The sequence below is a fragment of the Panthera tigris genome, chromosome A2 (genome assembly GCF_018350195.1).
Source record: "Panthera tigris isolate Pti1 chromosome A2, P.tigris_Pti1_mat1.1, whole genome shotgun sequence".
In the NCBI taxonomy this organism is placed as follows: Eukaryota; Metazoa; Chordata; class Mammalia; order Carnivora; family Felidae; genus Panthera; species Panthera tigris.
This window is the reverse complement of record NC_056661.1, coordinates 167,295,979-167,319,257: the sequence shown is the minus strand read 5'-3', so window position 1 is coordinate 167,319,257 and position 23,279 is coordinate 167,295,979. Positions and strand designations below refer to the sequence as shown.

The 23,279-nt window shown below is 45.0% G+C and overlaps 1 protein-coding gene across 13 annotated transcripts in view; it reads left to right on the top strand.

The window, feature by feature from the left end:
- The window catches only part of NCAPG2 (non-SMC condensin II complex subunit G2), a 69,179-nt gene extending 58,905 nt beyond the window's left edge, over nucleotides 1-10,274 (top strand). For 8 of the 13 annotated variants that reach the window (XM_042976627.1, XM_042976637.1, XM_042976624.1 and 5 more), the window contains one exon: nucleotides 5,255-5,645. In XM_042976627.1, the coding sequence (XP_042832561.1) occupies nucleotides 5,255-5,306 (52 nt within the window). In that variant the 3' untranslated portion in view covers nucleotides 5,307-5,645. Of the gene's footprint in view, nucleotides 1-5,254; nucleotides 5,646-6,032; nucleotides 6,058-6,283; nucleotides 6,304-7,187; nucleotides 7,489-8,406; nucleotides 8,534-9,595 lie in introns of those variants that run through there. The other 5 variants (XR_006214123.1, XR_006214125.1, XR_006214122.1 and 2 more) reach the window with 5 other exon arrangements.
- Nucleotides 10,275-23,279: the final 13,005 nt, after the last annotated feature.

The window sequence follows — 23,279 nt, the reverse complement described above, 5'->3', positions numbered from 1 at the left end:
GATATGATGGATTACACTAAGCAATTTTTTTTAGTTTTTTTTTTTTTTTTTTTTTTTTTTTTGAGAGAGAGAGAGAGCAAGTGGGGAAGGGGCAGAGAGAGAGAGGGGGACCGAGGATCTGAAGCAGACCCTTTACTGACAGGCTGACAGCAGTGAGCCTGATGTGGGGCTCGAACCCACAAACTGTGAGATCGTGACCTGAGCCGAAGTTAGACGCTTAACTGGCTGAGTCACCCAGGCTCTCCTATACTAAGTCATTTTTGAATGTTGAACCAGCCTTGCATACTTGGAATAAATCCCAGTTGGCCGTGGAGAAGTTTTTATACACTGTTGTTATTAATTGTATGCAGTCGATTGATGGTGCTGTTGAGTTCAACCATGTTCTTAATGATTTTCTGCCTGCTGGATCTGTCCATTTCTGATAAGAGGGGTTGTGCTTTATATCTTTTGTGATCCTGATACTAGGTGCACATGAATTTAGAACTCCTACATCTTCGTAATAAATCGACCCTTTTATTTTTATGAAGGGTCTCTCTTTATCTCTGGTAATGCTTTCCCCATAAAGTCCATTTTGTCTGCTATTAAGACAATTGTACCAGCCTCCTTTGGTGTTTCCTGAGTGTTTGTGGCATTCCAGTCAGAAGGCAGAACCACACTGTGACCAGGACAGGGAGGTCTCCATGTCAGAAATCCTTCTCAGGGTGTTGGTCGAAGAGTTACTGGCTGGTGGGAGTTAAAGCGAACTCCAAAGCATAGAGGAAAGGCAGATGTGAGGAGCACCTTTGCCCCAGCGCTGAGACTGCTCCCCAGATGGAGTAGTCCTGAGGCCGTCTGGCAGAACTCACTGGAAATCCAAGCTCTGGGGGCAGGGGATCTGCTGGAACCAAAGCTGGAGCCCTCTCCCAGTCCCATGAGCTCGTGTGCTGCTCTGGTCAGGCGGATGCTGGCTGGGCGGCTGCTCTGTGGGGCCTGGTGGGGGCAGTGGGCTGAGGTGCCACTTGTGCCGTTGGGGTCTCCTGGGGGAGGCGGGGCTCTCTGCAGTGGTCAGAACCAGGAAGAGAAAGCCCCCATGGACCAGGCATACTAGCACCAGGCCTTGACAGGGTATGGAGTGGGGCACTGGAGTAGATGGGGATTTGCAAGACCTCGGTCATGAGCAAGGGGAATGCGTTCAATTATGTGCTTCATCCTAAAAACTATTGAATATTTACCATGTGTTTTAATAAAGTCGAGTTTGCAACTGTATATTTGAAGGAGAAACCCAACAGACTCTAGGTTTCATGAGCTTGTTTTATTTCTAGACACTTAACGGGGAAGAGGGAATTGATCTTCGATTTGGAGGAAATGAGGAGTGTTTGTATATTTCAGAAAACACGTGGCAGCATAAATATTTTTACCAGGCGCATCAGAATTACAAACTGTAAATGTGATAAGGTATTTTCATAGGATGTGGTAACAATCTCAAGTACAAGCATTTTACAAGATTTTTTTGCTTTTAGAAATAACACTTGCAAGGATAGGGTTTTTTTTTTTAAATGTTTACTTATTTTGAGAGACAGAGCGTGAGCAGGGGAGGGGCAAAGAGAGAGGGAGAGAGAGAATCCCAAGCAGGCTCTGTGCTGTCAGTGCAGAGTCCAATGTGGGGCTTGATCCCACAACCATGAGATCATGGCTTGAGCTGAAATCAGGAGCTGGATGCTCAATTGACAGAGCCACCCAGGCGCCCCTAGAAATTTCTGTCATTTCCACTTGCACAGGGTTTTAAGGTGAGTATTTGTATCATGTTATATTGAGAGGAAAAAAAAAGCCTTAGAAATTCAAACTTCACACTGTGGAAAGTAAAGGATATTCAGAGCTGATAACTAACTGTTGGCAGAGTTCTTCCCGTTAAGGAGGAAACATCCTAAAAAAATAGGTATGGACTATGAAGCTTGGGCTTCTTAAATATGCAAGAAACACACTGTAGAAAAGCCAGTATCTTAAAAAAAGAAAAAAAAAAAATCAATCTAGGGGCACCTGGGTGGCTCAGTCAGTTGGGTATCTGACTTCAGCTCAGGTCATGATCTTGCTGTGCGTGGGTTCGAGTCCTGAGTCGGGCTCTGTGCTAACAGTGCAGAGCCTGGAGCCTGCTTTGGATTTTGTGTTTCCCTTTCTCTCTGCCCTTCCGCTGCTCATGCTCTCTCGCTCTCTCTCTCTCAAAAATAAATAAAACATTCCAAAAAAAAAATAAGTAAATGAAATCAGTCTAATGGAAAATAAACAAGATTTAAGACTAAATTTGAAAATGTTACTGATTTGATGTTGGGGTAGATACATTAAGACAAGTCAGTATCTTTAAGACTCTGGTGGAAACCACTGGTCCAGTTAATAATTTAATCAATGGGGCATTAATTCAGAAGTGAACATTTTCTTAGTGATTATACTACTTTTCTCTCTAACAGTGCTAGTATTTTGTTACCTGGTCTGTTGGGTACTAAATAAAAAATGCTTCTCATTGCACTGCACCTGCCTCCCCCAGAGTAGCATCCTGTAAATTGGACTTAGTCTCTCAGGAGGAACGGTGTACATTTGCCAGCATGCTGGTGCCTTTAAATGCCGAGTATGTTATTTTTATTACTTTCGTGAATAGTCTGAAAATAGCAATAAATATACAATTAGAAATTTTAGAAGTATAAATATTTCCTAGGATTCAGGCTATATCATGAATTTTCCCACTGAGTAAATGAATTGTAATCATATTATAAGCAAGTTATTTGCCATATTAATTATGCCCATATGTAGGCAACTTTGATAGTGTTATATGCAATCCCCAACATGAAATATTGTTATTAGACCTTGAAGGAAAGGAGTACTCCCTGAAAAAAATCACCTCTTTTTTGTTATCAAGTATTGATGAGTAATATTATTTTATTCTCCTGCATGAAATTTTAATAGTGTTTTTAAAATGGTTTTGGGACTGGATGCTTTTTATAGCTCATTTAAAAGCATGCTTTTATCATCATCAATACCCAGTGGACCTTGGTGTAGATAATTTAAAACTATACGTAAATAAAGACAGGCCTTGTTTGTCTTATTAATTGTTTTTCTCAGAAAATTGATTTTGTCTGTTCCTCCCATGGCTGTGGTCACATTGGACTTTCTTCAGCATGTGAACACAGCCTGCCGTAGTCAGTGGGGCCTGATGGTGGACAGGGTTGTGAAGACTCGGCTTCTGACATATGTTTAAAGACTATGGGACTCAGGTGGGCGAGCACATCGCTTGGTTCATATGTTGTGTCACACCTGAGAACCCTGGCCCAGGGAGGTAATTTGACTAAGGCTTGCCACCATTCCTTCCAGCTTGCTGCTGTGGTGGTGGCCTCCACAGGCCTGTGCCTCTCAACCGTTCACCGTCTCAGATCTATCTGTGGCGGCTGTGGGGCTCAGACATGAGGGTAGTGAGCAGTGAGAAGCAATCAGAGCAGCCGTTACTCAAGTAACAGTGGTGGGCCAGCCGGCCAGTTAATAACAAGAGTCTTCAAAGAAAAACTCAGTTATACCCCAGAAGGAGGATGGAGAGTTGAAACCCCTAAATTTAAAATGTCCCTGATGTTGTGGAGAGACGTCACTGTTGAGACTCAGATTCAGATAGTCTAAAAGATCTGGGTGGCTCAGTCAGTTGAGCGTCCGACTTCAGCTCAGGTCGTGATCTCACGGTTCATGAGTTTGAGCCCCACATCAGGCTCTGTGCTGACAGCTCAGAGCCCATTTCAACACTCTGTCCCCCCTCTCTGCCCCTCCCCTGCTTGCGTTCTCCCAAATACAAATACATATTAAAATATCGTGTTGGAGGAATATCTCAGAACACAGACTAGATACTGAAGAAGATGAGTCATGGGTAAAGACAGATGAGAAATAAACCCAAGAAAAGCAGTAATTCAGCAAACAATAGAAGATTTCCCAGTGGAAGAAATGTGTAATTTTAAAAATTCTTTTTTTGTTTGTTTCACTAAATTCTGTGTGGAATAACACCTAAGTAAGTCTGAATAAAATTACTGAATTCCAGGGTAAAGAGAAAAACCTCAGAATTTCTCTAGATTTGTGCTGCCCCTGCACCGGCCACTTTGTTACTTGTGGAAATTGACAACATGAGATGTGGCGACTCTGAGCCGTGGCTCCGAAATGAGATACAAAGTAGGCCCTGGGTTCAGAAGATGGTGTGAAAAAAAAACATTGTAAAATATATCAGTGTGTGTGGCTTCAGAGTCAACGTGGGGCTTGAACCCACAACCCTGGGATCAAGAGTCGGATGCTTTGCTAACTGGGCCAGCCGGGCGCCCCCCTCCTTTGGGTATCTTGAGTTAAATAAAATATACTAAGATGAACTTTACTTTATTCTTTTGAGCTCTTTTAATGAGGCAACTAGAAAATTTAGTTATGTGCCTGTTTGTACTGATACTGGACGGGGCTGTTCTAGACCACGTGGTTGGCTAGTCTCCATGGAGAGTGGGACCCAGGCAGACGATAGCTGAACGATGAATCTGCTGAAATGTCACTGAGGCTAATGGTTGGTACTTGTGTCTGGGGCCCGCATACCCTCCGAGGGTAGTGCTTGGGACCCTCCAGGTTAGCAGGTGGCAAAGGAGGAAGGGAGCATACCTGTGTGAGGTCTGCCCGGTAAGGGCTCCCATGTGAAGTGGATCCTTGCAAGGCTTGGGGCAGTGTCTTGAGTGGGGTCAGCCCAAACCTGGCTCTGTTGGGTGGGGAGGAGTATATAAGGGGGGCCTGAGGAAGTGAGGTGGGTCTAAGAGTGATTGGGTCTAAGTGTCATTGTAAGAGCAAGTCTTGGGGTAAATCGTTTTCATTTATCTTGTGCTTTTGTGGAAGGAAACAAAGCCCATGATTGTGAAAGGCACTTGACATGTTTATGAGTCTGCTGTGGATCCGAGTAGTGGTTTAGATGCTCACAAATGAGAGTACTTCTGAGTACATGAGAGTTCACCTATGGAAAACTTGGCCTGGTGAGCACATTTTATTGGGCTCTGAACTGCTGCTGGCTGTGGGAGCAGTGATGACGGCTCTAAGTGCTGATTCCTCGTGATGGGGATTCGTGCTCCATTTTACGTGAGAAGCAAGTAGCGGAAGTTACTGATTTATTTCACTCTCTCTGAGCATATATTCAGTTGCAAACCATTTCTAGTTTTATTTTGTAAAAGCGTATGTTTGGGTATTTTGGTCATTGATTTGTTATTAATTATCTTTCTTTGCGTGTCAGGTTTCTCTATGAATCGTCATCGAGGACTTTGGGAGCACTTCTGAATTCATAACCAACCTAACATCTTTGGTCGGGTGAGAACAGAGGAAAAGGACTTCGTGAAAATGAACTGAATGTGTATTTTCCTAGTGTTTCTAATGTTGATAATCTGTGTCATAGGAGTGGGACTTACTTGGGGAGTTAGAAGTAGGAAATTCAAAGGTGGTTAGGTTTTTGCCTGGTGCCTGCATGAATAATATATTTAACGTAAAGGACTCTAGGTATTAGTGGTGTGGAAACCCGTGGCGCAAAGGGGGAAAAAACACTTTTCTAGCAAACTTGGTTGTTTTAAAAATGACTTTTATATATATAATATTGCTTGAGACTATGACTAATAAAAGCAATGACAACATCTGTTTGTGTACTTTATTTAAAAATCTTAGTATGTGTCTTCCCCTTTAGAGACAAGGGTTGAATTGTGCCAAGAGTAGAAGGTGCTAAGAAGAGGGTGCCAGGTTCAGGGGGAGGAGCCATGGGGGGTCCTGTAGAAGCCTCCTCTCCTCGTCTTGATGCTGCTTTGCTGGATGTCAAGACAGGCCGCTGGCTCTAAATATGAGTGACAGAGAACCGAGTCCTTCGGTCTGAAGGTGAATCACTGGTATCGTTTCTTTCTGAGAGCTGACATGGTGTCAGCAGAGGGCCAGGTCTGTGTCCATCTCCCTGTTAGCCACAATTTCTGCATTGTGACAAATGCAACGGGAGACCGTCTTCATTTGCTTACTTGTGTCCTCTGCCCCAGCTAAAAGGTAAAGAGCAAGTTCACTGCCTCTGTCTCTTGAAGAAGATCCAGAAACAGACTGTTAACCACAGTTATGAGCGGTCAGGGTAAGGGTTTTTTGAGGGATAATTGAGAAAGGGGAGTTAGGGGTGCTTATTTTAGCTAATTTTGAACATAAGACTTTCTAGACATCTTTGCCAACTAAGACATATTCTGTATTGGTGAATGTAATTTTTTTTTTTCTTTCTTGCCCTTGCCTGTGTTTGTTTTAGTATTAAGAAATGAGCCGAGGGGCGCCTGGCTGGCTCAGTTGGTGGAGCATGTGACTCTTGATCTCAGAGTTGAGTTTGGGCCCCACACTGGGGGAGATTACTTAAAAATCCTTTAAAAAAATGAATTGAAGAATGTTCTGTCTTTCTATATTCCTGGAAGAGTTTGTGTAAGATTAGAAATGATTCCTTGGATTTGTTGTTAACACTCAACTCAATCTGTCTGAGCTGAGTGTTTTCTTTGTGGGAAGAGGTTAATTAGTTTTTTAAATTTATACATGAGTTTTCAGAATAGTCAGGTTTTTCTCTTTTATCTCGTGTCAGTCTTGATGGGAAAAAGAATCCAATTTGTGAAAAAACATAATTCAGTTTTTATTGGGCCAAAAGAGTTCATAAAATCCTCCTCTGGGCATACACCCTGGAGAAGTTCCTGTGCACAAGCACGAGGACCCTCGGAGCTCCAGTGTCTGCAGCAGCCGGGTGGAAATAGCGCCGACTCCCTTCTGGGGGTGGGGCAGCTGTTGCTCCTGCTCCGTGGGGGTGGTGGGACACGGCGGACGGCACCTCAGGGAGCGTGATGTTGAGGAAAAGAGCGAGTCATAGAAAAACAGTGTGATTTCCTTCTGGAAAGTTTAAAAACACGTAAAACTGAACACTCTATTGCCTATGTTCACACAACATCTCAATATACTATTATTGATATGTATTGATAATATATCAATAAGCAAGGGAAGATAACAAAATTCAGAACACAGTATGGGAGGGAAAGTTGGGAGGGTGTGTGAGATTCTTCAGAGGTTACAGTAGAAATAAACTGGAATCAGGTATTTGCGTGCTCATTTTACTGTTCATAACCTTATACATGTTATATTCTTTTGTATTCAATATTTAACGAAAATTTAATCAGCTGTGAGGAAGAGAGAGCATACACATCTTTGTCAAAGGATGTGTTTTCAACTTGGGAGCACTCAGACACGGATCTCTCCAGCTGTGAACACTCCGCTAGGCCAGCTCCCAGGTACGTGGAAGAAGTGATGGCCCCACAGTGAAGATGCCAGAACCACTGTGCAAACCGTGGAAGGAGGCTCAGAGAGGTGCATGTGCTGGTGCGGGCTCTGCACAGGGCCACAAGACCCACTGCAGGGCTACGTTCCATGGGAGGACACTGCTCACTGAAGCCAGATGTCTACCCTGGGGACAGGCTGATGGTGAGATAGGCCGTTATGGAACTAAGCTCTTTGACAGCCATGAGATTACAGGGCCCTGACCAAGACAACCAGCTGGCGGGAAGTGAACGTCAGACGGGTGGAGGCAATAATCGAAAAGAAGACAAGGCCAGAGGTCTTGTCCCAGCCCGGGAGAGTCAGAGAGGGCTCTGGAATGCAGCGTCCCACAGTAGATGGGCAGTAAGGAGTCTGGTCAGTCTCTACCACCCAAGGAAGTCAAGTGGCCCCAGTGAGAATTCTCATTCTTTTGTCCGGGTTCCAGACCTGAGCTGTGAGTTACCAAGAGGCCAGGTACCCCAAAAGAAGGAAGTGTATGTAGTTCTGTCCCCAAAGGGGCCTATGACCAGAGATCCTGGGGCTCTGGGAAAAGGTGGTCCCCGAACATTGTAAAGATCCTGGGTGTGAGCTGACACGGGTGCGGGACGGCCCTGGGTTCCAGGTAATAAATGGAGACTGGCCCGCTGGCCTATGAGGACATGGTTGTGCAGAAGGCCACATGGAGGCCTCAGAAACAGCCCCGCCCTCCTGAGCCAGCAAGTGAAGCATGACATCACATCCAACAGGAGTGATGGAAGGAAACAGGTGCCACAGGGAAGAGCTGAGGAAAATAGGTGGGCGGAGCCATCTCCTTGCCTTCAGCTCATGGCTTGGCTCCCACAAAGCCAAATCGAGCCCGGAGGACGAGGTGGATGCTGCCACCCCAGGTGTTAGCAGCCGTGACATCTCTGCTCACACAGGCCAACCTGGCCCCGGACTTGGAGTGGATGGTTTCTGAATGGGCAAACATCTTTTCCATCCTTGGAAAAGAATATTAGGGACATTTGGCATTCATATGAAATGAACAAAAATATATATAGTTTTTCCCCAAAGTCCTGTTAATCTTCTCATCTTCTGTCACAGTTCCGAAGAAATCCTGCTATCTGGACACCTTGCTGGAGGCCACCAGCTAGGGCATCATGCTGAATCAGGCCGTGTGAGCAAGAGGTGGCTGGGCATGGGGGTTTTAAAGTGTGCTGCGGATTGAGAGGTAAGCCTGGGTGGTCACTGTTGTTCATACACATTGGTCTGGATTCCTCATGGCCAGTGAATGGCCTGAGCTAGTGTCCTGGGTGGTCAGCCTGGTCAGTAGTATAGGCAAAACACGCAGGAAGGTTCCACAGCACAAGCCTCACAAAAGCGCCCTCCAGGGATGAGGCACCAAACAGCGGAGACATGGTGTGACCAAGTTGGTCATGGTTGGTGCCACCGCATCATCAGCCACACAGTGCTAGCTTGGTGGCATGAAACCCGCCACAGGGCAGGGGTGGGGGCTCCACGTGGGCCCAACACTAAGGGCTCCCACTTCCTGAGGCCTGTCTAGTGCCGCCACCACCCAGTGGGCCCCTGCCCACCTTAGAAACAAGGCCCTTGTTACGGGACTGTCTCTAGCAGACTAGTCAGCCCTTTGCTAACTGCAGAGCTGTGAAGAAGGGTGACTCTTTAAAAACTGTTCTAGCACAAAACATTTAAACTATAAGTTGTTTCTAAGGTGAGAACTATTTCTCGAGGTAACCCTCAGAATTGAATAATAAGAAAACGAGGAGGAAGGCTATACCACCTTGTTTAGTTTGAAAATATTCCGTGTAAAATGCAGTGCCCCTTTGGGACCACTGATGGCTAACCGGTGGTTTGTTCTTTGCATGAGAACTGAGAACTGGGGGCAGGGCACACGGCATTGGCTTTGGACAACGGGTCACGCTAAGTGTCAGTCGAGCGAAGGCCTCTCATTCCCTGTGCTCCTGGAGCAGAGAGTGGCTGTGCATGGCGGGCTAGGGTTCAGCCTGCCTGGTTCCACGTGGAGCACGTCCTGTACACGTGTCCAGGAGCACATGCTTCCTGAGGTCTCTGTGGCTGCCTCTCACAGGCCCAGGTTCTCATGGATGTTCTGGCATCTTTTATAGCTAACTTGTGACTGAACCATGCTTCTTTCTAAAATAAAGGATATTTCCGAAGGATTAATTTCAGCAGAGATGTCTTAATTCTGCTGCTAATGTGTTGTAATAGGTGGCTTTTCTGTCATGTTGCAGCCTTTTTTTGGTATTTTTTCTAGGAAGGGAAATTTCCTGATTTACATTTCTCTAGATTCCTGGCACCAGCATCTGACAGGGAGTCCTGTGTCCCTTGGGGACATCTCTTCAGCCTCTGTCACTCATGGCACATGAAGCTCCTTCCACTGGTGACACAGCAAATGTAACAAATGTATTTGAGAAGCACACGCAGAATGGTTTCAAAAGGGTTCTGAATCTCCTGCCTCCCAGACGGACAGACAGACAGACGGGCGTGGCAAGGACAGGCGTACGAAAGAAAACATGAGTCAGGCTTCCAATTCTTGCCCGTAAATCAACTCTCACGATAGAACGGACTCAACACTACGGCCTCTCCAGGTTCAGCTGAGGCACTGTTTACCCCAGCTCCACGGTCGTCCCGTGAGTATCACACCTCACGGCGCGTGCTGGCCCTGTCTGCACAGCAGCCCACGCTGGTCACCCCCAAGTGGACTTAACACTGAGTGGTAGCTCTTGCTCTCCTTGTGGAAGAAAATGAGTTTTATGGATGATAGTTTCCACTCAAATGCACATTCTCCCGTCTTGCCAAAAGCCCATGTTGATAAGTCTCTAGGGTAGATCATTTTACGAGATTTTTCTGAGATAAACATGGCATGTGGGATGCGTGCTCACTGAGGGACCCTGTGGTAGTCTGGGTAATGGCCCCCCAAAATATTTGTTACAGGTGCACCTGGCTGGCTCAGTTGGTGGAGCATGCACTCTTGATCTTGGGGCCATGAGTTTGAGCCCCACGATGAGTATAGAGATTACTTAAATAAATATATATGTTTATATATCTGTATATTACTTAAATGTATTTGTTATAATCCCTGGAATCTGTCAATATTACCTTATATGGAAAAATAGATTTTGCAGATGTGATGAAGTTTAGGATCTTGAGTTGGGGGATGTTACCCTGCTTTATCCGGTGGACCCTGGTGCCATCACAAGTGTCCTTATCAGGGAGCCGGGGGCTGATTGGTCACACGCACAGAAGGCAGATTTGACCACAGAGGTGGAGACTGGAGGGATGTGGCTGGGAGCCTTGAACTGCAGGCAGCTGCCAGAAGCTGGAGAAGGCACGCACGAATCCTCCCACTCAGGCTTCAGAGAGAGTGTGACCCCACAAAGCCTTTGTTTATGCCAGTGAGGCCGTGGACTGCTGGCCTCCAGAACTGAGAGAATGAGTTTGTGTTGTGTGAAACCCCAAAGTTTGTGGTCATTCCCGTTGCAGCAGCCACAGCAAGCATACTGACCCCATCTTCCACCAAAACTCATGCAAGTGTAGGAAACTCAGATGTTGGGCAACTTCCCTCGAAAAGCTCACACTTCCATTCTGGAGCACCTGCCCACAAGTGCTTTTCCGCTCAGTACACATGGGATACAGCAGAGCCTCCTGGCCAACAACATAACACAACCCAACACAACACAACCATTCCCAGCAGGGAGACCCTCCTGGAGTGAGTTTCTGATCCTCCTGTAGGGCTGCCTGGGTGTAGTCCGTGATCTGCAGTCCCAGTGGTACTCATGTCATTAAATAGCACAGCTGTGTTCAGTAGTGGGTGACAGGATGGGACCGTGAAATGAGCTGAAATGCATAACATGTACACCACAGAGACGGGAAAGGAACACGAGGGGAAATGGCCTGGGGCCAGTGCTGGTTGGTGGCTGGAGCTCTGTGACTCCCCCTTCTTGCCTCCCATTCCACATCCCCCTGGACATTTGGTGGAGGTCTTCTGCTGAGGTAACCCAAGCGTTCATTTCTAAGGGTCTGTAGCAAGCCAAAATAATTTTCTCAAGAAGAAAATGCCGCAAAGTGCCTACTCATGCTTCAAAATCCAGGAGCTCACCCTGTGTTAACACTTTTCTACAGGAGAGTACAGGCCCCATCTGTATGGAAACTTTGGCCCTGCTTTATGACAAATGGCAAAGCAGCTTGCCCTGTAGTTGGAAAAGCTTTTGATTTGGGGCCTCACAAAATTGGCAGCTTGCAGGTCTATCCAGGAAATGGAAGAATGCACACCTCCCAATCCTGAGAGTTCCCGAAGACCACTCTTCTTTTTATTTTATTTTATTTTATTTTATTTTATTTTATTTTATTTTATTTTATTTTATTTTATTTTATCTTATCTTATCTTATCTTATCTTATCTTATCTTATCTTATTTATTTTTGTATGTTTGTTTATTTTGAGAGAGACTGTACACAGGGCAGGGCAGAGCTGGGGGCTGGGGGGAGAGAATCCCAAGCAGGCTCACGTTGTTAGTGCAGAGGCCGAGGTGGGGTTCCGTCTCCCCAACCGTGAGATCATGACCTGAGCTGAAGTCAGTAGTCAGACACTCAACCGACTGAGCCAACCAGGCGCCCGGGACTACTCTTCCTTCTTGGCAGTGGTGCTGCGCCAGGTCCCACATGTCCCCAGAACTTCCGTGCCATACGCAGGGCCCTCCCAATTCAGGGTCATGCTTGCCCCCTTCCTTGGTTGGTCCTGTAGTGAGCTCTGGCTGTAGCAGGACTCGGGAGTGACAGCTGCCGAGTTCAGTCCCAGGCCTGGTATCTTCTTACATTTTTGCCATGGTCGTGACTTCTCCAAGACGCTTCTGCCTTCTTATGCAGGCCATGCTACGGTAAAGGCCATGTGATGGAAGTCAGTACCCGGCATTGTTCAAATCTTTGACAGGAGTACAGATCTCTGAAGTTCCAGAGAAATTCCTATTTTTAAAAAAACTGAATAACTTGGGGCACCTGGGTAGCTCAGTCGGTTAAGCATCCGACTCTTGGTTTCAGCTCAGGTCATGATTTCAAGGTTTGTGAGATTGAGCCCCGAATCGGGCTGTGTGCTGACAGTGCGGAGCCTGCTTGGGATTCTCTCTCTTGCGCTCTGCCCCTCCCCGGCTTGTGTGTGTGCTCAAAAATAAACATTTAAAAACAAAACTTAATATCTTACATGTAATAAAACTCACTGATCTTAAGTTTATAGTTTGATGAGTTTTAAAAAGTATATTTAACCAAATAGCCCATAATACCCCAATCAAGATTAGAACATTTCCATCACCCTAGAAAGTTCTCTCCTGCCCTCACTCTTGCAGGAAGTAGCCGACTGTTCAGATTTCCGTCACCAGGGGGGTGTGTTGCTGGTTTATAAACTTCATGAAATGAAATCACACAGGTACTCTTCTGTGTCTGGCTTCTTCCATTTTTTTTTTTGTTTGTTTTTTTAGCATTTATTTATTGTTGAGAGACAGAGTATGAGCAGGGAAGGGGCAGAGAGAGGGAGATACAGAATCCAAAGCAGGCTCCAGGCTCTGAGCTGTCAGCACTGAGCCTGACGTGGGGCTTGAACCCACGAACCGCGAGATCATGACCTGAGGGGAAGTCAGATGCTTAACTGACTGAGCCACCCAGGTGCCCTTGTAGTTCATTCCTTATTGTTGAGTGGTATTCAGTTTTATTAATATACCAGCTTGCTCATCCATAGTATTGGTTTGAATTTAATATCTTTGTAGGGACGGGGAGCTTAAAGACTTTCTCATTTCTTCCATACTTCATTCCATGGTCAGGGACTAATCTATACCTCACGTTACTGAGGCTGACATCCTAGGGTACACTCAGACACCAGGGGAAAGGCATGAGGTGTGTTTGGGGGCCCATGGTGACAGACCATAGTGACATTCTGGCTTGCAAAGGGTGAGCATTAGCCCACAGTCACTGCTCTGCTGTCCCTGAGAAGTGTTAGCATCTGCCTTTCTCAGGCCTGTGACTGGAGAATGGCTACAGTTCTCTGGGAGAAGGAAGGAAAGTGGCAAGAACACATGCTGGTGATATCTGCATCCTTCCTGAAGCCCCAGGCTCTGTGTATCTGGTGATTCATTAGGATTGGGAGAGAGGCCTTGATGTCATTGTGAAGTTCCAAGTTTGCTAGACCCAGAGTTATTTTGCTTAAATAAGCCAAGTATTTTAGAAGCTGCTTGTCTAGTTTGGTCCTAGAATTATCAGGATCAGTTAGTAACCACAAGGGCTGTGAGGGAGTTTGAGGTTTTTTCAGACCTTCTCTGTGGCTAAATAAGGCTGATCCACACTTGTGTTCTCTTGAGAAGGAATTCCCTTTTTTTGTTTTTTAAGTTGATTTATTTATTTTGAGAGAGAGAGTGAGGGAGGGGCAGAGAGAGAGGGAGAAACAGAGAATCCCAAGCAGGCTCCACACTGTCAATGCAGAGCCTGACACAGGACTTGAACCCACGAACCCTGAGATCATGACCTGAGCTGACACCAAGAGTCGGATGCTTAACTGACTGAGCCATCCAGGCGCCCTGAGAAGGAATTCTTAAATGTCCTGCCGAAATGGGCCAGCTGCTGACAGCCTCCCTTTTGCTTTCTCTGGGAAAGTGCTGAATTTCTCAAGTTTGTGTGGTTTCTCCTGGTCTCAAAGTCTGGCTGGCTTTTCTGGGGTGCCTGGGTGGCTTAGTCGGTTAAGATCTGACTTCGACTCAGGTCATGATCTCACAGTTTGTGGGTTTGGGCCCTGCGTGGGACTCTGTGCTGACAGCTTGGAGCCTGGAGCCTGCTTCAGATTCTGTCTCCTCTCTCTCTGCCCCATCCTGCTCCCGCTTGCTCTGTCAAAAATAAATAAACATTAAAAAAAAAACCCAAAAAAGTCTGGCTAGCTTTTCTGCACAGGCTCACCAACCATCTGCAGAAGCTTGCTTCTGTGGGGGCACGCACAAGGAGCTGGTCATGGGGTTGGGAGGTGTGTGGGTGATGAATGGGGCAATAGGGGTACCTGTGGGTCATCTGGGGGGAATCAACAGGCAAGGTGACCCCAATGGCTCATTGGCAGGCCTTCAGGTACCCCTACCTCCTACACAGCTGGGGAAGCCGGATGCTCACTCACATGCTTGCACTGCCCGCCTCTACCCCATAGGAGAAGGGAGGGATCAAGAAGGACTCTTGACCCTGTGCTGTGCTGCCTTGGGGGTGGGGTGACATGAAACGGTCTTCCCCTTTACAGTGGACCCAGTCTTGAATTATCATCCTCATCATCCTCCTCCTCCTCCTCCTCATCAGTAGTAGTAGTAGCACGTGCTCCAACAAAATCCTCCATTAGACTCCATTAGACTCCTGGACTTCCGCAGAGGCTGTCTTTTCTGTGGGCGATTTTCAAAATCTGTTTTCTTTTGAGGTAAGACGCTAGAAAACTCTGTTGCTGTATTGATGATGTCCTACCCCTCCCCCCGTTTTTTTTGAAGGTTTTAAATTTTAATTCCAGTACAGTTAACATACAGTGTTATATTAGTTTTGAGTGTACAATATAGTGATTCAACAATTCTATATATTACACAGTGCTCATCAGTAAAAATGCACTCCTTAATATCCATCACCTGTTTCCCCACCCACCTCTGGTAACCATCAGTGTGTTCTCTGTAGTTAAGAGTTTGTTTCTTGGTTTGTCTCTTTATTTTTTTTCCTTTGCTCATTTGTTTTGTTTAATTCCACATTTGAGTGAAATCGGATGGTATTGGTCATTCTCTAACTGACATTTCACATAGCATTACACTCTCTAGTTCCATCCATGTTGTTGCAAATGGCAAGATATCATAATTTTTAATGGCTGAGTAATATTCCATTGTATATATACCACTTCTTTATCCATTCATTAGTTGATGGACACTTGGGCTGCTTCCGTAATTTGGCTATTGTAAATAATGCTGCAATAAACAAGGGTGTATGTATCCCTTTGAATGGGTGTGTTTCTGTTCTTTGGGTAACTACCCAGTAGTGAAATTACTGGATGGTAGGTAGTTCTATTTTTAATTTTTTGAGTAACCTCCATACTGTTCCACAGTGGTTGCACCAGTTTGCATTTCCACCAACGGTGCATGAAGATTCATTTTTCTCCACATCCTTGTCAACACTTATTTCTTGTGTGTTTTATTTTAGCCATTCTGACAGGTGTGAGGTGATATCTCATTGTGGTTTTGACTTGCATTTCCCTGATGGTGAGTGATGTTGAGCATGTTTCCATGTGTCTGTTGGCCATCTGGATGTCTTCTTTGGAAAAATGTCTGTTCCTGTCTATCTTCTGTCCATTTTTAAATTGGGTTATTTGTTTTTTGGGTGTTGAGTTGTATCAGTTCTTTTTACATTTTGGATAGTAGCCCTTTATTAGATATGTCATTTGCAAATATCTTCTCCCATTCTGTACATTGTCTTTTAGTTTTTTGATTGTTTCCTTTGCTGTGCAGAAGCTTTTCTATTTTGATGTAGTCCCAATAGTTTATTTTTGCTTTTGTTTCCCTTGTCTCAGGAGACATATTAGAAAAGTGTTGCTACAGCCAATGTCAGAAATTACTGCCTGTGCTCTCTTCAAGGATTTTTATGGTTTCAGGTCCCACATTTAGGTCTTTAATCCATTTTGAGTTTATTTTTGTATATGGTGAAAGAAAGTAGTCCAGTTTCACTCTTTTGCATGTAGCTCTCCGGTTTTCCCAATAGTATTTGTTGAAGAGACTGCCTTTTTCCCATTGGATGTTCTTTCCTGCTTTGTTGAAGATTAATTGACCTGATAACTGTGCGCTTATTTCTGGGTTTTCTATTCTGATCCATTCATCTATGTGCCTATTTTAGTGTGAGTACCATACTGTTGTGATCAATACAGCTTTGTGATATAACTTGAAGTCTGGGATTGTGATGCCTCCAGCTTTGCTTTGCTTTTTCAAAGTTGCTCTGGCTATTCGGGGTCTTATGTGGTTCCATATCTTAGGATTGCTCTAGTTTTGTGGCAAACGCTGTTGGCATTTCAATAGGGATTAAATGTTAGATTGCTTTGGGTAGTATAGACGTTTTAACAATATTTGTTCTTCCAGCCCGTGAGCATGGAATGTCTTTCTGTTTCTTTGGGTTGTCTTCAATTTCTTTCATCAGTGTTTTAAAGTTTTCAGATATGGATCTTTCATCTCTTTGGTTAAGTTTATTCCTGGGTATTTTATTATTTTTGGTGCAATTGCAAATGGGATTGTTTTCTTAGTTTCTTTTTCTGTTGTTTCATTATTAGTGTAAATAAATACAACAGATCTCCATGTATTGATTTTACTGAACTCATTTATCAGTTCTAGTAGTGTTTTGGTGCAGTCTTCCAGGTTTTCTATATAGAGCATCATGTCATCTGCAAATAGTGCAGGTTTTACTTCTTCCTTATCAATTTGGATGCCTTTTATTTCTTTTTGTTGTTGATAGCTGTGGCAGTAGTATGCAGTATGTATGTTGAATAAAAGTGGTGAGAGTGGCCATCCTTGTCTTGTTCCTGACCTTAGGGGAAAAGCTCTCAGTTTTTCCCCATTGAGGATGGTGTTAGTGGGGTTTTTTCATATATGGCCTTTATTATGTTGACCTTTGTTGAGGGTTTTTATCATGAATGAATGTTGTACTTTGCCAAATGCTTTTTCTGCATCTATTTAAATGATTATATCTTTTTTATCCTTTCTCTTATCGAGGTGATGTATCACATTGATTAATTTGTGAATATTGAGCCACCCATGTGTCCCAGGAATAAATCCCTCTTGATTGTGGTGAATGATTTTTTTATATATATTGCTGGATTTGGTCTGCCAGTATTTTGTTGAGGATTTTTGCATCTATGTTCATCAGAGCTATTGGCTTGTAGTTTTCCTTTTTTGTGGTGTCTTTATCTGGTTTTGGTATTAGGGTAATGCTGATCTCAGAGAATGAATTTGGAAGTTTTCCTTCCTCTTCTATTTTTTGGAGTAGTTTGAGAAGAATAGGTATTAACTCTTTAAATGTTTGGTAGAATTCGCCTATGAAGCCATCTGACCCTGGACTTTTGTTTGTTGGGAGTTTTTTGATTACTTATTCAATTTCATTGCTGGTTATCAGTCTGTTCACATTTTCTATTTCTTCCTGCTTCAGTTTTGGTAGGTTATATGTTTCTAGGAATTTGTATATTTCTTCTAGGTTGTCCAATTTGTTGGCATATAAGTTTTCATAATAATCTATTACAAGCATTTGTATTTCTGTGGTGTTGGTTGTTATTTCTCCTTTTCCATTTGTGATTTTTATTTGAATTCTCTCTCCCTCCCTCTTTCTCTTTCATCTGGCTAGAGGGTTATTAATTTTGTTGGTCTTATCACAGAACCAGTTACTGGTTTTGTTGATCTGTTCTATTTGTTTTTTAGTTTATTTTTATTTTTTATTATACTGGGAGAGAGAACATGTGTGATCAGGGGAGGGGCTAAGGGAGAAAGAGAGAGAATCCTGATGCAGGGCTCGATCCTGTAACCCTGGAATCATGACCCAAGCCAAAATTAAGGGTCAGATGCTCAAGTGACTGAGCCACCCAAGCACCCCTGTTTTTTAGTTTCTACTAGGTTTATTCTCTAATCTTTATTATTTCCTTCCTTCTGCTGATTTTGGGTTGTTTCTTTCTTTTTTTTTTTTTTTTTTCTTTTTCTAGTTCCTTTAAGTGTAAGTTTATGTTGATTATATGAGATTTTTCTTGCTTCTTGAGGTAGGCCTGTATTGCTATAAACTTCCTCCCTCTTAGAACCCTTTTTGCTGCATCCCAAAGATTTTAGACCATTTTGTTTTCATTTTCATTTGTTTCCATGTAATTTTTCATTTCTTTGATTTCTTGGTTGACCCATTCATTGTTGAGTAGATGTTATTTAACCTCCATATATTTTGTTCTTTCCAGATTTTTTCCTGTGGCTGATTTCTACTTTCATAGTGTTGTGGTCAGAAAAGATGCATGGTACGACTTTGGTCTTTTTAAATTCATTGACACTGGTTTTATGATCTATTCTGGAGAATGTTCCATGTGCACTTGAAAAAAAATGTGTATTCTGCTGTTTTAGATGGAATGTTCTGACTGTATCTGTTAAGTCCATCTTCTCCTTTACTTTTAATTATCCACATTTGATTATTGTTATCTGGATCTATTATTTTACTAGGAATTGCAAAATGGTGATTTTCTAACTGTCACTCTTTTGTTTTGGTCACCTGGACTTTTTCCGCAAAGAAGAACTTTCCTTCAAAAATCATCCTGAAATGTTATTCATGCAGAGAAGTCAGGATAAATGCTTTGATTCTTTATTTTCCAGTTTTTAGAAGAATGAATTCATGCCCTAGCAACTATTGAAGACTACTAATATTCTCTTAGTTTTATTATGAACAGTACATTTTTATAAGTCTGGTGAATTTTAATCCATTGCACTCATTTTGTTAATGCTCAGATTTCCCTGTCTTTGGAGCCTTTGTAGGAGCCGTTTTCGAGTTTATTCTTGTGGCCCTTTGACAAGACCCTGGTCTCATCTACAAGTTTCTACACTAGGAGCATCTCAGTTCTGGAGTTCTGTGATAAACCCTTTGGGACATTCTGTGTGGCTTTGAGATTAAATCTGGCTTCACATTTTGGTGTAGCCTCTGTGAGGCTGGGGCAGGTTATGAAAACTCTCAGAGTATCACTTTATTTCTAAAATCTGGATAATAACACTCATCTCACATTAGTGAGGTATCAGATAGATATGAAGCACCTCTGAATATTTCCCTTTTCCTTATTTCAGAGAATATTTCTCGACATTCCTCTTATGCACACAGCATTTTGCTGAGTAGGTGGTAGCTGTGTAATGAAGCTTACCCACTGATAGTTTACACACGGTGAGGGCACTAAGGTGGTACTCGGGGGAGGCATCATTAATATCTTAAAGTGTTGTATGAGTGCATGGCGTTCAAATTGGGATTTCCTCTCTATCCCATCCTCACAGCTACTCGGTTTTCAGAAGTTGCCTGTTGGGAATTAGAGTCCAAATCAGATGTCAGGCTGTGTTGGTTTGGATCTGCCAATAAAAATCATCTGAATTCTGATTTGGAACTAATCTACCGTCCCATGTGGTCTTAGCTCTGCTCCATTTGGTCAGAGAGATACTTGCCTTTCCAAAGGGAACTATAGTTTAATTAATTGAGGTTTGTTGGGTCCTCTATGATCCCCAGGTTGAAACATAAATTATAAACGAGGAGGCTCTCTTACTGCAAATGAATGAATGGAGTCTTGCTTTGTGGGAACTTGAGTTCTGAAATCCAAATGGCAACACTCTTGGTTACTCTGATTGAAAGTGGCCACTCAAGTTGGCACATCTAAGACACATCGGAATGCAGATGGTTGGCTTGCAACCTTGCCCACAGCAGAGCTGTTCAGAGAACTGACAGGAGGCTGAGGCTGAGGCTGTTTGCAGCCTTGGTCTGAAGGACTTGGTTCTCAGCAGGGCAGACCTTTTCTTTGGCACGGTGGTCCCTGTGGGTCCAGGGGCATGAATGCTGGCTGATAACCTGGGGGAAAGCAGATGATAGGAGGGGGTGTCCCAGATAGAAGGGGGTGAGGCAGTGCCCAAGGTTGGCTTCGTCTTTTTCTGCGGCTTTGCCGGGAGACTTTCAGCCTGGTCCTTGTACCACTTGTCCATCTAGAACATTCTCGGAAAGCACCATAGGATATGAATATCTTTCAAGACTGATAAGCCAGCTTGTTGGGAGAGTGTGACTTTGTATGAGGTTTACCTTTTGGTGAAGTACACGAAAGGCACGTCTTCAGGTTTTCCCTGATGTATACCTCCTTCTGACTCTAAGTGAAAGAAACAACACCAATTTAATTGTGCCAAATACCTCTGGCATCACCACTCTAAACAGCAACCAGCAACAGCCTGTTGAGCAAGCTGACCCCTGCTCTGGAGACATGACAAGGACTGGCTTCTAGAGCTTTCTCACCAAACTGGGATGGTGAACCAGGGAGGACTGGCAATTGTGGGATGTTGGGACTCTGCAGCGACACCATGGCTTTGAATCCTGATTCTGCTGCTTAAACTGGCTATAGGATCTTGGAAAGATGGTTTGAATCTCCTCACCTTGGTCCCCTCACTTGTAGAACAGGGATACCAGTGCCCATCCGTCGCTGCAATCATTGTCTGGCACCTTGCCAGTGCTTTATAAAGTTAGGCATTTCTCTCATTATTAACAGTTCATGACTGTTTATTAGTAATAAAGAATCCGGAGCCAGTTGACTTAAAAGCCTGCAATTTGTCTGCAAGCCTGTGAACAGAGTGACTGAGGCATCGACAAACCTGGCAAAGCAAAGGGCTGCCTAGGAGGCAGGGAGCCTGCCAAGCCAAGGAAGACAGAGATGCAGGGCAGGGAGTGGCACCTGTCCTCAGGAAGGGTCATACCCAGGGACCAGCACCGAACATTTTCGGCGCATTCACTCCCATGACCCATGTTCCGGGATAGAGGATCTGCCTGGGCTTGTTCAAGCCCAAGTCTGTACCTGGTGGCGCATCTTGACAGACATATGTTTTGAGGGGAGAAGGCCCACAAACAGGGGTGCTGTTGGCCATAGGGGAGCAGTGCCTGCGGACAACAGCTCCACACCGTGCAGGGTCAGCTGCACCCTCCTGCCCCCTTGGCCTCTGATGACTGGCAAAAGGCCAATAACACAGCATCCAACACGCTCAGCCTAATTCTTCTAAGTGTGGGGGTCCAGGAACAATATTAGGGATGCAGTCTCCCCCCCCCCCCTCTCTCTCTGGGGCTGTCACTGTCTAGTTGTGCCGCAGAGGTGGGAGGAAGCTGGTGCCCTTGGAACAAGACCTCAAGGAGTGGCAGGTGGTTTCTCGGTGACGAAGTGCTGGGGCTGCCTTATCTGCAACCACGGGGTAGAGGCGGTTCGCTCCTGGCCTACACAGACCTCTCTGGGGCCTGGCAACATGCTTGCTTCTCAGGTGGAACCGGACCATCAGGTAACTCACACCCCGGGTCACTGTTCAAAGAGACACCCAGGCAGCTGTGTTTAAATGATGAAAAATAGCCAATTAAAAATGGCCAATCTGGAAGTTTTGACTGTTTTAGTCAATAATTCCGATTTCATCGCAGCTAAGCATACTACGATGACATTCAGTCAGGGCCAAATTGTTTGTCTAACAATTTGAGGATGCTCATGACCACATATTCAAGTGCCCCTGTTCACACGGAGTGGGCAAAAGCTGTCTGTGCTGACCCTGAATCTCATCACAAATCTCTCCTCTTTGAGAAAACTATTGCTGATCGAGGGGGAGCCCAGTGAGCATTTCCAGCCTGGCATGCTGAACACGCAGCTCCCGCCTGAAGGGGAGTGCGAAGCAGCGCTCAGGGCGCTGTTGACATCGCGAGGCAGCTTCCTCTGGCTCTCCCCATGCCATCGGACCCCCTACAGCTGGCCGCCTCCTCCATACAGCCCAGCCACCCCATCGTGAATACTTTCTGGTCTGTTAGGTGTCACAGTTCTGCAATGTCAGCCCCTATGTTTCCCAGAGCACCGAATGATGCAGTCAAAACTGTCAGGTTGGCCAAGAGTTTGGTCTGTCACTGCTCCGCAACATTCAAGGCCACAGAGCTGGCATGCACTGCATCAGAACTGAGCCCTGACCTTCTGACCCCACGTCCTGCGTCTTTCCTGGGAGTTCCACCCCACTCACCTACTCAGCCTCACAGGACATCCTCGGAGAAAGATAAGGCTCAAGGGCTGTGTCTGACCTTGAAAATCTCCTTGGATGAGGTTGACCAAGTATGCTCTTCTGTGAATGTAAGATTGCATCACATACAGACCAGACCTTGGCACGCTATGGGTGCGTATCATGAATATGAATAAGTGTGACAACAGTGAATCAAGTAAGGTCGTAAGTGAATGGCCTAAAGCGTAAATACATGTAGGAGACACTTATCTAAGGGGCTCAGGGAATAAGCATGTTTTGTAGTGTTTGGGTGCTATACACACAGCAGACAGATGTATACACGTGCCTTCTATAGCACCAAACATTCTTACACACAGGCTCATGCACACATAGCATACACGAATACATACACATATACTTCCACACGGTGCAGTCATACATGCAGATACCTGTGCACACACATGTGCAGTTCCCACATGAGGCACAAGGACACGCCTCCTTGTGTGTGGGGGCCATTCACTGGGGATTCCTGTCATGACAATCTGTCTGGCCAGTGCTCCAGAAAGAGCCATGCCCAGTCTTTTTTATTTTATTTTATTTTTTTATTTTTGAGATGGAGAGAGTGAGGGAGAGAGGGGCAGAGAGAGAGAGGGAGAGAGAATCCCAAGAAGGCTCTGCACTGACAAACTGTGAGATCATGACTTGAGCCAAGATTGAGTAGGACACTTAACCAGCTGAACTACCTCGGTGCCCCCACAGCCTCCTCTTAGATCCGAAAGCCAGGCTACCTCAGCCTGGGCTCTGGAACCTGGTCCTGCTCTTCATAAACCAGATGTTCCTGCCTTCCCCCCTCTCTTCCATGTGTTCCCTTTTCTGCCTTTAGCTGCTTGTGTCCTTTCAGCAGAGCTGAGATCTTGTGGCACTGGTGAAGCCATCCACACCTTTGTGGGTTTTGTGCTTCTTTCCAGTGTTTCTGTTACTGTAATTTCCTTGCAGTCCTTCTGGTGCCTCTGCCAGAGCCCTCGGGGTGAAGCAGGCCCAGGCTCAGTAGACTAGTCAAGAGCCAGCAAACAATGGAAGCGACCCCATGCGCTTTCTGGGAGACCTGTTTACCAAGGCCAAGGAGCAGTATGGCCCCAGAGTAAACAGTCCTCCAGGACGCAGCCTCAGGAGGGGCCCGGAGCTCTTCCAGGTCCTTGAGAGGG